This window comes from Lathyrus oleraceus, chromosome 7 (assembly GCF_024323335.1).
Source record: "Lathyrus oleraceus cultivar Zhongwan6 chromosome 7, CAAS_Psat_ZW6_1.0, whole genome shotgun sequence".
Taxonomy (NCBI): domain Eukaryota; kingdom Viridiplantae; phylum Streptophyta; class Magnoliopsida; order Fabales; family Fabaceae; genus Lathyrus; species Lathyrus oleraceus.
This window is the reverse complement of record NC_066585.1, coordinates 535,340,168-535,356,578: the sequence shown is the minus strand read 5'-3', so window position 1 is coordinate 535,356,578 and position 16,411 is coordinate 535,340,168. Positions and strand designations below refer to the sequence as shown.

General features: G+C 32.9%; 2 protein-coding genes across 2 annotated transcripts; both read right to left on the bottom strand.

Moving 5' to 3' along the window:
* Window positions 1-460: 460 nt before the first annotated feature.
* On the bottom strand, window positions 461-2,785 carry LOC127105838 (uncharacterized). Its single transcript, XM_051043051.1, has 2 exons — window positions 2,353-2,785; window positions 461-1,099 (listed from the first exon to the last, which is right to left on the bottom strand). The coding sequence occupies exons 1-2, from the start codon at window positions 2,701-2,703 to the stop codon at window positions 668-670; spliced, it is 783 nt and encodes a 260-aa protein (XP_050899008.1). The 5' UTR covers window positions 2,704-2,785; the 3' UTR covers window positions 461-667.
* A 3,423-nt stretch (window positions 2,786-6,208) lies between these two features.
* Window positions 6,209-12,317, bottom strand: LOC127106242 (disease resistance protein RUN1). Its single transcript, XM_051043542.1, has 5 exons — window positions 11,567-12,317; window positions 10,359-11,460; window positions 9,834-10,109; window positions 8,937-9,752; window positions 6,209-8,642 (listed from the first exon to the last, which is right to left on the bottom strand). The coding sequence occupies exons 1-5, from the start codon at window positions 12,145-12,147 to the stop codon at window positions 8,106-8,108; spliced, it is 3,312 nt and encodes a 1,103-aa protein (XP_050899499.1). The 5' UTR covers window positions 12,148-12,317; the 3' UTR covers window positions 6,209-8,105.
* Window positions 12,318-16,411: the final 4,094 nt, after the last annotated feature.

Below are 16,411 nucleotides of genomic sequence, written 5' to 3'. Positions count from 1 at the left end.
CAGTTACTTAGTTGTTTGGATGCATGTAAGTAAATTTATCTAGTTTTATTCTATTTATTGTTTTTATTTTAAAAATACTTTTCTAATAGTAATTAACTATTTTTTATTTTCTTAAAATTAATTTTCACCAATCACACTTTTACAACTACACTTATATATAATATCAAAAACATTAACTGTACTTAAATTATTTCAAAATAAGTGTAAGGTTTATTATTTTTGTTATTATCAAGATGAGTGGGAAAATTATATCTATAATTATTTATTTCTAATTATTTTCTTTTTTATAATTTTCATCTGATTCGGGAGTCATAATCTGATTCGGGAGTCATAATCTGATTCGGGAGTCATAATCTGATTCGGGAGTCAGCTCTTACATCAAATAATTTCAACCTTCTCCCAATCGTAATTGCGAAGATCAAATCGTAATTCTCTATAATAAATATTTAAAAATTAATAATAATTTAAAAGAATAAAAAATTTAATGAAACCACAAACCATATGTGTTGGTATCATGTCAAAGTCGATCTCTGACACCTATCAAATATTGGACACATCAATGAGTCGAGTCAGAGCTTACCATATCATAAGATTACACATTTACAGAACCTGAAACTTGTAATATGATAGAAAAATCAAAGACATGCTTGAGTTATTTTCTTTCTCTTCATTGTTGATCATCTTTCTGATCATTATCTTTATTTTGTTCATAAATGAACTGAGAAAACAAAGCCACAAGAATAGCACCAAGAACAGCAACTCTTTTCCAATCAGTACTACCTAAAGATGAGACATTAATAGAACCAACTATTCCATATGTCAAAAGTCCAATGAAGAATAAGGAAACATTTTTCATTGTTTTTCTTCCACTTTTCTCTCTTGTTTCATCTTTCATTTTTTCAGCTTCCTCTTTAGCTTTTGCCTTATCAACATTAGGCCCTTTCTCGCCTAAGTTCTTAAAGAATAGTCCTTCATTTCTGTCAACTTCCATTTGACCTTCAATTTCCATTACTTTGCTTTCACTCTCCTCAATCTCTTGTCTGTTTAGTTCATTAAATTCCTCAAATGCTATCATCTGGCTTTCAATGTTTGCCGTTATCTGTACAATTATAAGTAAACTATAAAAGATTGATACTAACACAATACTATCACAAATATGTTAACACTGATACGAATATCAGACACGATACTAACACAAATATGTTATTAACTTAACTAGAAAACATTGATACAAACACGGATATAAGACACGATACTAACACAAATATGATGACACTAATACGGATTTCAGACAGATTAGTAACACAAATATATTATAGAATTAACTATAAAAGATTGATGCAAACACATATATCAAATACAATATTAACAAAAATATGTTGGTTGACACTGATATAAATGTCAGATATCAGACAAGATACTAACACAAATATATTATTAAGTTAACTATAAAACATTGACACTGATATTGATATCAGACACGATGCTAACACGATGCTCACACATATATGTTGAAACTAATTCGGATGTCAGACATGATAGTAACACAAATATATTATTAAGTTAACTATAAAACATTGACAAAGACACAAATATCATAGACGATACAAACATGAATATAAGACATGATACTAACACAAATGTGTTATTAAGTTAATTATAAAACATTGACACAGATGCAAATATGAGACACGATACTAACACAAATATAATGACACTAATACGGATGTCAAACACGTTAGTAACACAAATGTATTATGTAAATAACTATAAAAGATTGGCGCAAACATAAATATCATACACAATACCAACACAAATATGTTGACACTGATACAAATGTCAGATGTCGAACAGGATACTAACACAAATACGTTGACACTGATACAAATGTCAGATATCAGACAGGATACTAACACAAATATATTATTAAATTAACTATAAAACATTGACACCGACATTGATATCAAACACGATGTTAATATATATATGTTGAGACTAATTTGGATGTCAGAGAAGATAGTAACACAAATATATTATTAAATTAACTATAAAACATTGACAAAGACACGAATATCATAGACGATACTTACGTTGTACTAATACGGATGTCAGACACGATACTAACACAAATATGAGATTAACTTAACTATAAAATCAATGACACAGATATGTTAACGCCATGATGTTGGTCATCAAACATAATAGTAACACAAATATATTATTAACATTGACAGAGACACAAATATCAGACTATACTAACACAAATAGGTTGACACTAATTCTAACACAAATATTTTTATTAAGTTAATTATGGAACATTGACACAGAGAAAAGTGGAAAGTGCATACATACTCTATCACTTGCTTCATCCAATCCTTTAAGAGCATCTTCACCAATCTTATCAATCTCAGCATTAGCTTCTTCACCAAACTGTGTCAAATATTCAGATCTGTCATCCAAATAATCCGTTAGCCGAACTTTTTGTGTCTGAATCATTGCGATTTGAGCCAATAACTCTTGGCTTTGAACATCACCTTGAGGTTTTGAATTATTATCAGATTCATCATTGGAGTTGGTGCTGCATAGACACAGAAACACAGAACTTCTTCTTGTTGTGTTGTGGGGGTGGTGCAGAGTAGTAAAAGTGGTGGTGTTGGTAGAAAGATAGAAAGAAGGGGAAAATATGGTTTTGAGGGCAATCATCTTCTCGGTTAGAGAAATATGGGTCTTATGTTTCTTTGTATATATTATCCATTGTATAATTATATATTTTTTAACTTAAATATTCAAATATTTAAAAGATATTGAAATAAATATATATCCATTAATTATATCTTTTGGGACTTAAATATTTTTTTTTGCTCAAGTCATTATAAAAAATATGTTCATAATAAAATTGATCTAATAGCTAGAGTTTTTCTTTTTTTCTTTTATAAGAGACATTAAAATAAATAATACAAAAATCAATGTTAACATAAATATGTTTTACAATGGTTAAAACAAAACAAAATTAAAAATTTGCAAGAAATAAAAAAAGGTCTAAAATAGAAAGAAAGACATGATAGATTTGTAGAGATTAAAAATATTTCAATTTTATACTTTAAGAGCTAAATGTTGTGATGAGTTAAATAAAACATAATAGATTTATAGAGATTAAAAATATGTTTAAATTTATAGTTTAGAGTTAAATGTTTTGATGAGTTAAATGTGATTTAAAATTTTATATTAGGTGAAGAAGATGTAGTGTAAAACTCACTTATTTTTAATCTAATGTGCTTACTCATTTATGAGAAACTTTCTTCTAACACTAAATATGTTCTTCATTTTTAAATTTAGGGACTATTCTTTTTAAGTTTATTCGTTATACAATTTTTTTCCCTTTTTTATCTTTAAGCTCTGATGATTTTATGTTTTATTTTTATTTCCAGAGTTATAAAGATATTGTAGACAAAATTTTGTATGTGTATAATTTTTTTGATGAAGTTTCATGTCTTCATGTTATGAAGTTAAAGATTGTTTCATGTCTTCACTTCTTGTCATTCGAATTATGTTATGTTAATGGGTGTTTCTTATGCAGATTGTTTCAATACCACTTTGGTAAAGTTACCCTTTTTGATGGATTTATAGGTGACAAAAATTTATTCCTTGTACTAAACAGAGTAGTTGTAGGTGTGTATGTCATTAATTTTTTTTTATACAAAAATTTTGGTATTAGTTTTTTATGAAATCGTTGATTTGGAAAATAAGAACAAGATCAAAAAAGGACAACTAATGATATATTGATGACTTTTTGGTAAGAATTAATGATATATTGATGACTTTTTGGTAAGTGTACCGATAGTGTCGCAGTAATAAAAAGATCGAACCCACAAGAACCGTGTTCGAACAAACCAACAATGGTGCAATGTAATTGGAAAACAATAAGGGGGAGGGGTTCATGTTGCAGAGCGAAAAACAAAATAAGAGTTTAAAACAGAAGTAATTAAGACAGTTAGGTTGTGTGCTATAATCCCCATATCCTCTCTTGTGGATGTATGATGCATTGTATGAATGTTCTTATCCTTATAATCTCACGACGAATTAACAAAACCGTTATAGTCAGTCCACCATGAAATAACGCACTAACAACTACTCAGAGCTTTCTATTCCTAGTCTGCCAGCGTAAGCAGTGTTAGGTGATGTACAGACCGTTAATTCCCTATGCCACTACTCGAGGGCTCCTATCCCTAGTTAACCAGCGTGAGTAGAACAATTGCCATAAGTCCAACATATATGCTACGGGTCAGGAATCCTTATGTGTCCAATATCAGATTAATAGAGTATCTCAAATAAAAAACATTAAGAATAAGTAACTGAATAAAATTATAATTCAAAGGATTCATACAAAGTCAAATCAACATATAATGCCAACAAGATTAAATAAGGTTCATCATCACACAACCTAACTTAGAAGAGCTTTAGCTACTCATAATGAAAATTACAATACCAATTGAATGAAGAAGAAGAACATAAGAATTCTCTTGAAGGATTGACCTTCAATGACTTCCAATGCTCTCAAAATCACCATTTGATGATGTAAAATCGTGCTTCCAGTGTCAAAATTTGTAACCCTTGCCAAACTGCTGAAAATCCCCTTAATAATCACTCAGAACGGGTCAGAACGCGTTAGAAAAAGCTTCATCGCACGCATTATAGAAGCATCGCACACGCAATGCATCCTGAACATCCATATCGCGCATGATTATTCTAGTAACTGCATCAAAAATCACCCCTTTTCGTCAGAATTTTCACCAAGTCCAATTCTTCCATGCTTTATCATTTTTCACTCGTTCTTGGGTCTTCCTTCTTCATTTTGGCTCATATTTTACTCAAATTTTTCCGGTTCTTCGCTTAACTATATGTAATGATAGACTGTCATCACAACCCCAAACTTGAATCTTTATTTGTCCTCAAGTAACTCACCTGCAAATACACATTTCAACAGAGAACAAGTCATACAATAACAATCAAACATCACCATATTTTGTCGTTACCTTACCATTGTTCCAACTTCCAACTTCTATCCGGCAAATTCGAAAAATATCCTCAACAATGACGAGTACTCAACCCGTCTCTCAGCTCACTTTACCCACTCAATCAACATGCAAAATAAATTATACTTAACTTGATCATGTTCTAATACAGTTCATCATAGAAATCATAACACACGCACAAGAGGTCTTTTCGGGTTGTAACTTGTCTCATGCTCGGGTAGGATATTTTTAGGAAAGTAGGTTTAAACCTTTGGAGTTATGTGTCTAGTTCTTCTTCTGTCGTCTTACCGCTTTGTTCCTTCTTGCTGGTACCAGAGTTTCAGTCATTCTTTTTTTTTCTTTTTTTTTATGAAGTGATTTTTTCCATTTCTTATTTTCTCAATATTTTTGAAATTTTGACCACTTAACTCTAGTACCCCAACCCCAAACTTAGAACTTTTCTCACCTCCAAGAGGAATCCCAAACTAAATCTTTTTCGTTCAATTTTAAGAACCAAAATTCTACCTAACTCCAATGAGAGGATGGAAAGAAAAACTCTTTCAAGTCAAACGGTTAAGAGTTGTAGATTACGTCACCGAAAGAAAGGCTTATGCTTAAAGTTGCTAGCAAAGGATGATCCTAATACTACAAGGTGGCTACAAAGGCTCAAAGTTATAAACAAATAACACGCCTTAATGTGTGTCAATCAATCTAGAAAACGTAATCGAAAATAGATCAAACTAGATAAAATAAAATTGCACGGATACACTCTAAGAAAGAAAAAGTGAACAATGGATATATTTTGGCTCAAACCTTACCTGATCAGGTATCTGAAGTTTGAGTACAAGTCCGTTGATTCTTTTCTCTTCCTTTGACTTCAAGTTTCTAGTTGCTTTCATTATGATCAATTCCCCTTTGTTTTTTCTTTTTATTGGATCATTTGTTCAATGCTAAAGTTAGATCTTGCAGTCTGAAAAAACATAAGCAGCTACAAACTTGTTTATTAAGAACATAGAGATTTTCATGAAAAAATTTATACTTGAGTAGCTACTTTCTCTTAGGCTGATCTTGAATAGAAATAAAAGAAATTATACAAAATAAAATTAATAGATAAGGTTTTGTTCATAAGATTACTTGACTTAAGAATAAATATATTGCAAGAAATCACAAGATTAAATATATCACAAGACTAAATATATCACAATAACACATTCATTTCATTCAAAAGATTAATATTTCGTTAAACTTCACATTATTCAATAAATGAGGTTTTGTTCAAATTAAGCAAAGCAAATACAACATAATGGGAATTGTAAATGTACATTCATAAACAAAGAGAATAAAAATGATAAACTTAAGAAAAGTACTTCAACCACTTATAGTTTGTCAACAACAAATGTCCCCAGTTGACATGTCTCTCAATGTTTTATTCCTTTTAAAATTGACGAGAGCATAATATGATATGTAATTTGGGACTCTGGTTCTTCCTTCTTCTCAGCAAAATTCTTCCAACTTGTTTTCACTTACATTGCATATATGCTTATTAAAGGTTATGTCAATTACAATATGTCTTCCTTTTTGGCCCATAGGCTTTTGCAATTCCCTTTTGCTAGTACATGTATTAGTAATGCACATCGCACATGAGAGTAACACATGATCCTTTAACACTTTTGTAGTTGCTTTTTCAGTTTTTGGTAGATTTTGCTCACCCTTATCCATTAATGTGCTAAACCCTAATTTCTTCTTCTAGAATCTTCTTGAAATCAGTGTCAATCTTTAAGTCACAATCATAACCAATTTCTTATGGCTCAAAACCCGTTGGGAATTGGTCTCACATAAGTGTCATGACAATGCTCGTCATATGTGCTAAACACGCACAGTAAAAACAAAGTAAAACTAAAACGTGGAGCACCTAGTGAGCTCATTACTAAACATAACAACTTAAAAATATATAAAAATCAATCTAAATACCTGAGATATAAGGGATGAATCTAACTATTTGAGAGCTAAAAATCTATATGAAAATTGATCTCACATAAGTTTTGAGACAATGCTCGTTATATGTGCTAAACACACACTAAAAACAAAAAAACAAAGTAAAACTAAAACGTGGAGCACCTAGTGTACTCATTACTAAACATAACCAGTTAAAAATATATAAAAATTAATCTAAATACCTAAGATACAAGTGATAAATCCAACTATTTGGGAGCTAAATATCTCACACAAATTTAATTATCATTAGGGTCTGAATTTTACAAGAAAAGTTATTTTGGAGGCAATGAGTTGAAGGTTAACGATCCATAATCGTTGAGTTCTTTATCAATTGTTATGATTGTTGACATTAAGAATAGCTAAGTTTTCTTAAGTTAGGCAATGGTCAAACAGAGGTAGTTAATTGGTGTCTTGAGGCTTATTTACGAAGCTTTGCTGCAAAGCATCCCAAGAATTGGAGTTACTGGGTTTCTTGGGCGGAATTGTGGTATAAATATACCTACCATATTTCCACACGGAAGGAAGCATCCTCCTTTAATTCAATTCTCGCAGGGAGAGACCGGAGTGGATGCAATAGCAGTTGAATTAGTGGACACAGATGAGGCCTTGAGGCAATTGAACTATAATTTGTTGAGGGAAATTAGTCAGAGGTACCCAAAACTCTTGACTTTAAAGTTTCAACCGCAGTCACGGACTACACTTTAAAACCGGACTACAATTTAAAACTTTGGTAATATGATAAGTATGTGTACATGTGCAATGGACAATGGTTCTTTCTATTCAATGTTCTCGAGGTTTTAACAAGACAGGTTTAGTGTAACTAATGATGAAGATGCACTACCAAGAAAGGGAAAACCCGCAGTAACGAATCCAGTCAAGCTGAAGTAAGGAAGAAGCGGAACAACAAACTTATATCCTCAACATCGGGCTAGTGTGTCTCTGAAACAGTTCTGGAACATATTGTTAGACTTTTCATATGACTTCCTTCAAAGATTTAATAGTAACTGATATCAAACAGGCTTCTACTTGAGGAGAGATCCTCTTGACAGTGGAAACTCACATAATTCATCAATCTGCCACAACCAGCAATACCCCGCTTCAGTCAAGTTTTCTTCTCTTCTGTTCTTGTTTAAAATCATACTCAGGCTCTACTTGAGGAGAGATCCTCTTGACAGTGCGTTCATTTTCATCACCACTACCAACAAGAACATTCTTATCTGGTGCATGACATCGCTCCAATTTTTTGCCTATTGGTTCATCATATATGAGATAAACTGCAGTCTTCATCACAAAGAAACTGCTCCCGAAAACAACAGCAATCTCCACTTTGTCACCAGGTTCCAAGGTTGATACTACTCTCTGCCACTCCTCGTTTTCAAAGGAGGATAACGCCTCTCTCTTATAGAGTAGAATGGTGGCCTTTGTGCGATTTATCACCAACACAGTTTTAAGGCCATATGATGTAATGTCATCTGGGCTTGAAGAATGGACAATGCACATAACTGTCTTCAAGTTACGCTCTTCCACTTGAGGGACTTCAAAAATTACAGAAGAACCTTCAGAGTTGAAGGTTAACCAATCTGGGTAGTTATCACCGGGGAGCAAAAAACTACCACACCCCCCAACAGTCAAATTCTGTAAAAAGTGAAGACAGACTCAAAATTTTATTGATCAATATACTAATATCACCTTATCATTTATTCAACAAATAAATGCATACACTTGCATTGCATGTAATAATTCTTAAAATAGTTCTAGCCTTACAAGAACGATATCACATATAGCTGATATGTTAAAAATAAAAAATGATTCAACAACCACAAACATAAAAATGCTTATTTGGTTTTATATGAATTTTTCTCATATCATATTGTTTATATAAAAAATATAACAATTAGACACATGCAAGAGACAGAAAGAGAGTGAAACCTGTAAGATCCTGTCTTTTAGAAGATCGGTGATTAGGCAACTCATTCCCATTTGAATTAAAAGAGAATTCATGGAATGTTTTGTTGTTGAAACTTGCACTTGACTGCGACATTCAATTAATGAAGAAGTCTTCACATCTAGTACTTGTGATGTAGTTGCAGTTGATTCCAATTCCTTAGAACTTGTTGTACTTAAAGCATTCAAAATTATTGTTGCATCTTGTGATAGTTGAAGATCCGATCCACACTCCAGCCAAAGGCTTTGAAGCTTAGGAAGGACATTGGAAATAGATGATAGATTGTGGGAAATACTATTTGATGCATTTATTGAAACAAGGGATGACATGTCATTGGGTGAGAGATTATTTGTTGGTGACATCCAAGACCAAATGATAGAAGGAAACACGTCACGGGAGAATCCTTTGTATCCACACAGAGAAATATATCCAATGTTTTTTGACCTTACAACGGAAAAGGGCACTTTTGTTATAGCAGTGTTATCTGCAATCAGAGCGGTTAGAGATTCCATCTGCTCCAAGTCTTCTTCCAACTTGTCAATCATTAAACATCCAGATAGAATGAGAGTTTTCAGAGATTTCAACGTATAGATGTTTCTTGGAAGGTTACAAAGTCTAATACAGTCTTTCAAATTTATCAGAAGAACTTTTTTGAGATGTCCAACGCTATGAGAAATCTCGGAGAGCCTTGGACAATCTTTGAGTATTAGCTTTTCAAGATTAGGTAAGTTTGAAAAGTCAGGGGTCCGAGTCAGATAATGTGAATGACTAAGATTAAGAATTTTCAGCTTCTCCATTCTCTGCAAAAATAGAAATGTTATAGAGAATTTATGAAAAGTGAAAAGCAACTAAAAATACAAAAATTTAAACTGAATTAATACCTGCATCTCTTTCCACACAAGTTTGATATTGCTGTTTTCTAACTCAATGGAAACTAAATTTCTTTGGTAGAAATTTGAAGGTATGCAGGATAAAGGAAATCCATTCCAGTACAGCCATCTCAAACTTCTTGAAAGATATTTAAAATCTCCATCAAGTTGTGCACCAGAAAGTTGAAGCAATCTGAGTTCTTCCATGTCTTTAAATGCTTTGGTACTAAAACGTTTTGTACTAAGACCTGGCACCTTCAAAGCCAGTCCCTCGACAGCTTTTCTTCCCTGTGATATATAATGAACCAATAAGTAAAATTTGTATGGAGCCAAAAAGTAAAACACAAAGATACAATGCAGATAAAAACGATTAAGAACCAAACTAATACTCAAAGCTTCTGAGGTAACAACAGCACAAATGAATGTTGACTACTAGCTCAAAAGTTTTTTTGCATATTTTAAATCTAGATTTACTTATTTACCCAAAAACAAAATTTTTAAATCCTAAATATAAAACTAAGCATAATAAGTTCTTACATTATGTTTTGACAATACATAGAACACATCCTCGTGAAACCACAACCTGCTACGTTTCTCAGGCTTCTTTGGTGATTTCTTACGAATGATTTCTCTTGCCATATCCCGCAGTAAATCATGCATTCCGAGTTTGTTCTTATCATCAACAGTTACAAGGCTTCGCTCAACAAGAATGCGTACTCCAATTTCTGCGAAAAGTTCACAGCCATTTAATATATGAATAACATCATTTCGATCCATCCCAATAAAGAAGCAAGCTATGTCAAGGAATATCTCTTTCTCTGTATGATCATTTAAACCATCATAGCTTATTTTTAACTTTTTATGTACTTGATCATTGGGAATTCTTTTGAGTTTCTCCAATACACAAATCCACTCTAATAACTCTCTATCAAACAAATAAGACCCGAGGACTTCCAGAGCTAGCGGCAACCCCCCTGAATACTTAACTACATTTTTAGAAATTTCATAAAAATCTTCTCTAGGACTCATTTGCTTGAATGCATGCCAACTAAAAAGCTCAAGAGATTCACTTTCATCCATTTCTTTCATTGTGTATATTTTGTTAACTCTATCCCCTCTAATTATATGTTTATCTCTGGTTGTGATGATTATTCTACTCCCCGGAGCAAACCATTTACAACTTCCACACAAAGCATATACTTGGTCCAGTTCATTCACATCATCAAGTACAACTAATACTCTTTTTTCACACAATCTTCTCTTTAGTATAGATTTTCCTGATCCAATGCTTTGTATCTTGGTTGTTTCTTTGAAAATATCGTACATAAGTTGTTCCTGTAAACACAATTGTCCACGAACTTCCTCCCAAACCTCCCTAATATTTGCAAGAAAGCTTCTACCTTCAAAATCGCGGCCAATTTTATTATAAATGGCTTTTGCAACGGTGGTTTTACCGATTCCACCCATCCCCCATATCCCTAGTAGTTTAACATCATTTGATTGTCGAGTTTCTAAAAGTTGAATCATATCTTGCACTCGAGATTCAACTCCAACCGGATTATCAACAATGAACAAGTCTGATATGTCAAGTATGTGTGTAACATTTTTAACAATATCCTTGATAACCTCATTTTCATTCCTATAAAAAAATAGGAATAATTCATCTACATATATACATATGCAACATGCGTGTAAATGAATCAACAATGAATCAACAAAAGGTTAAAATGCAAAGAAGGATTAACCTGTAATTTTGGACAACAAATCCTGCAAGGCCACCAGCATCATGAAGTGCATCTCTCCAACTTTGCTTCATGAAATTGTCCAATTCAAAAGTGCTGTTTCCAAAAGCTTTTCCAAACTCACCGGTTTGACGTCGAACTTCCGACGGATCTACACCATAGAACACAGGCAGTACCACGTGGTCAACATTTCGTTTACACTCCATTATTCTAACCAACTCTTGAAGACACCATCGCGAACCAGCGTAGTTTACCGAGAACACGATAATAGAAATTCTAGAACCGTAGATTCCTCGAAGTAATGCCGATGAGATGTGATCTCCTCTTTGGAGCGATTGATCGTCCTTGAAAACCATAATTCCGGCGTTTTGAAGAGAGGCGGAGAGATGTGAAGTGAAAGATGCACGAGTGTCTTCTCCTCTGAAACCCAAGAACACGTCGTGATTTCTGAATATGTTAGAATTATATTCGTGATCATCCCAATGACGACTGGTATACTTGGAGAATTTCATGCCATCAAGATCAGCATCCCAATCAACGTTGCATAAATTTTCATCAGAAAATAAACTTGGTGAGGAAGACATGGATAATTTGTGATTTCAAGAAATCAATGAAGTCAATGAAGAAATCGATCTTTGAATACTCTTCACTTTAGTTGCTGTGTATAGAGTTCAGCAAACCTATTGTTATGGTTTTTGTTTCACGACCTTATATTCTTATCTTGTAATAAAAGGAAAACTTACGCTCACTCTTCTCCCACAAGTTTTTAAAATATCCATTAATTTTTCTAAACTTACATAACTAAATATCATTTATACCTTTGTACTTAAAAAAATCATGGCAAACAATGTTTGTTTATGTATGTATGACAGTTGAGTTGGCATTGAAATGTCATCTTTGTCTCCAACCTGAAAATGTCATCTTCTTTCTCCCTTTAATGTTAGGTTTTTGATAAAATCAAATTAGGGTTCCTCGTTTGCAGAGTTATCTATTGAAATTGCTTGTGGAAATTGAAGAAACCATCAACAATGAATTATGAGCGTTGTTCAAACAAATCTAATCAGAAGAGTTTTGGAAGTTTTGATTCCAATGTATACACATGCTCAAATGGCCAATGGAAAGTCATATGTCGCTGTGGAGACATGGTTATTCTTTACAGAACATCAATCGTTACGAAATTTGGATTTTTTTTTTTGAGGATGTCGACATTTTAAGGTAAGAATGAAATTGAATATTTTCTTCTTCGTAGTGTATTCTGATATAAACCATTTTTTTCTTACACAAGATTCTACGCAAGCTGGTTGTGGATTTTTTATTGGTTCTATGAGAATGTGGTTGATGAAAATGATCAATTTATGAAGAAGCAAAAAAGTAGATTGAATAAGCTAGCAAAGATGGAGGTCGAAAATTTTAGGGCTACAAATGAGGAACTGAAGAAAAAGTTGATGGGACTTCAAATTTAAATGAAGAAGATTGTGAACTGGGAAAAATTTAGGAAGATTATGTTTTGTATTATTTTATGTGTGAATGATTTATATTAGTTGACACATAATTGTTATCGGTGGCATAATTATATCATTGGTTTACATCAGTTTGTGGTTTAAACCAAAACACATTAGTTTGTGATTTACATCAGTTGGCACATAATTGTTATCAGTGGAATAATTGAGATTACTTGTTTGGTTCACATCAGTTTGTGGTTTAAACCAAACACACGTTATACTAAAATAGAGAAAATAAGGCACAATTGATTTATACCAAAACACATTATTAATATGTGGTGTGTACCATAAATATCCTACATTATAATATAGGTTCAAAACACATAACATATTATGCATAACAACATAGGTTCAAAACACATTACATATCCAAAATACACTACATAAGGATAGAGGTTCAAGCTTAAACAAAATTATAACTTAAACTGAGTTCGACAGACAACACAGACAATTCTAACTTAAACTAATTTTTCTTCTTTGGTGTGGTTCTCTTTGTTGGCGTAGTCCTTCTAGTTGTTAGCCCAACTATAGTTTTGGCTGCATCCAATCTAGTTGTAGGTTCTGGTGGTACAAATGGTGTTGATGGCCTCATAACAAGTAGGTTTTTTGCCCTTCCCTGAGTTGATTGCTGAGATGTTTGACTAGCTGGTTGAGATGTCCTCTTAACATTTATCTTCTTTGCCTTTCCATGAGTTGCTTGTTGAGTAGTTGGTTGAGTGAATGCTTGTTGAGTGGATGGTTGTTGAGATGATTGTTGAGTGGATGGTTGTTGAGATGGTTGACTAGCCGTTGTCACCTCACAAGTAAGTTTATTGTGACTTGATTTCTTGCACCTACCGCACTTGACAATGAAACCAGTTCTTCTCATTTTGCAATCAGAGTCATCAATCTTTCATTGCATAAGATTTCTCCTCTTCTTTGGTCTTCTAGGAATTTTTCTATACTTAGGTGGTTGCACATCAGGATAATTTATTCTAACCCAAAAATTTGATTCATTACAAGAAATCATATGTTTGTAGACTGCCATCTATCTTGATTTCCTGTAATACTTAAGGATATAGTCATCAACCTTATGGTTTCTGCTTTTCATAGCTGAAAATGCATGAACACATGGAAGGTCTGAGAGTTCCCATCTTCTGCAGGAACATAAATGTTCCTTCAAATTGTCTACAAACTTATCTTTTGGATTTTCAAGGGGCCTCACTTCAAATATGTGCTCATATGACATCCTACAACAGAAAATTTTAGGTCAACACATGATACTCACATAAAACTTGTATGACATACACATTTTTTTAATGTATAATTACCTAACATACCATTAATTTGTGTATGTGCTTGTTTTTTCAATTTTCCTTCAAATATTGGATAACAAATCAGCATCTGCCTAGTTTTAAAACCTCATCCTATTGGTAGCGCATATTTCCATCATGTAGGTCATGATTTCTTCCACCATGGTTATCAGTGGCTTGATCCATGACTCAAGAATGACACTATTAAAAGCTTAAGATATGTTATTGAGAACAACATCACACTTGTTATGTGCCTTAAAGTATGATCTACTCCAGAATCTTGGTGGGGTGCTCAACATGTGTTTGAAGACATATTCATTGACAACTTTCATTCCTTTCACTTCTCTTTTCCATGCTTGTGAGTATGTTGATTTTGCAGCCTTCCATATGAATTCCTTTAACATCTTACTAGGAAACTTCTTCCTAAAGTTTTTATATAGGTGTCTGACATAGAATCTCATTTCAACACTAAGTAGAAGTTCATTCATTACATGTAGTATACCTTATGTCATCAGAAATATAACATCAATCAGAAACAAAAACACATAAAAAACAATTATAACAACACAATATCATCAGAAATATTTGAGACACGTATTTCTACCTCCAAGGTCATCAATAAGCAACTCCAAAAACCATGTCCAACTATTCTTATTTTCACTCTCCACTACTGCAAAAGTTATTGGCAGCATTTGATCTTTGGGATCTATACCTATGTCTTCCAAGATTTTCCATCCATAAATACATTTCAAAAAGCAACCATCAAGGCCTATGAAATGTCTACATAACTTGAAGCTCTCCTTACATGTTTTATAACATATCTATAACCTTCTGAAATAGGGTCTTTAATCATCAATACCTTCCTTAATAGGTTGAACATTTAATTTTACTGTTGATCTTGAGTTTGTTCTTAGTAGCTCATAGAAATAGTTGTTAATTATAGTATAATCCCCTAGGAAAGAACCATCAACCATGTCTCTATCTACAAATCTAGCTCTTATGGCCTTAGTCTTGTTGATCCCTACTTTCCACTTATTTTGCGCCTTTTCCTTAATATCCTTAATCTTCATTCTAGGATTGTTTTTCAAGGAATTTTAAATCCTTTTTCTCAACCATTTAGTTCTCATCATCTTCACATTATACTCTCTACTGCAACTATGAATGTCAATTAACTCCCTTAGTTGCCAAGAATCCTCATTAGGCAACTTAGCACAATATGGTTCCCACTCACGTCCATCTTTACATCTAACTGTCACCCTTGTCATTTTTAGTTAACTTCAGATTTTACCAAATTGGACTGCATATAAGGTTATTGCTTCCTTAAAATCACCTTTGTACTAAAATATATTCCCACCTCCCATTTGTAATTGGACATTTCTTTTTGTAACTTGAAAATGGGGCACTTCTTTTTCCTAACTCCACTACTATCATCACTCTCACATCCACTTTCTAGATCTCCACTCTCATTATCACTCCCTTTAAATTCTTCTTTTTTTTCTTCCCACTTTTCTTTCCCTTTTTTGTTGTTTCCCTCTTGATCATCTTCGAGTACATAGTCAATTAGATTAGCAATTTCATATTTCTCAACCAGATCATCATAATAATCATCAGATTCATTATCAAAATCTATCTTCAAAGTACCATCATAATTAAAGCTCTCATCCTTAATGTCATCAGAACTAACATCATCATGCACCTCACCTCCCCCCATTCATATTATCATTTACCTCACTTTCATTCAACTCAACTTCAATTGCCTCACTTTCATTCATCACAACTTCATTTTCCTCACTTTCCTCCAGCTCAATTTCATTTGCCTCACTTTCCTTAATTACTTATTTATATATTGTGGCAAGCACTTTTTCACTCCCGTCTACAATGCCATCATGATCTACTTCTATCTCATCAAGGGGACCATCATAATACTCAGGCTGAGACAAAATGTGTTGAATATAAACATCAGCACTTAGATGCAACCTATAAAGATCATCAATTTCTAAGGCACATTTGTCATCAACCACCATATTCATCCCAAATGTGGGATTCCTGTAATA

Coding starts and splice junctions, on each gene's coding strand:
- LOC127105838 (XM_051043051.1), bottom strand. CDS start 2,703: ATGATTGCCCTCAAAACCATATTTTCCCCTTCTTTCTATCTTTCTACC. Junction 1,100..2,352: donor TGGATGAAGCAAGTGATAGA/GTATGTATGCAC, acceptor ATAATTGTACAG/ATAACGGCAAACATTGAAAG.
- LOC127106242 (XM_051043542.1), bottom strand. CDS start 12,147: ATGTCTTCCTCACCAAGTTTATTTTCTGATGAAAATTTATGCAACGTT. Junction 10,110..10,358: donor ATGTATTGTCAAAACATAAT/GTAAGAACTTAT, acceptor TATATATCACAG/GGAAGAAAAGCTGTCGAGGG. Junction 8,643..8,936: donor TAAAAGACAGGATCTTACAG/GTTTCACTCTCT, acceptor CACTTTTTACAG/AATTTGACTGTTGGGGGGTG.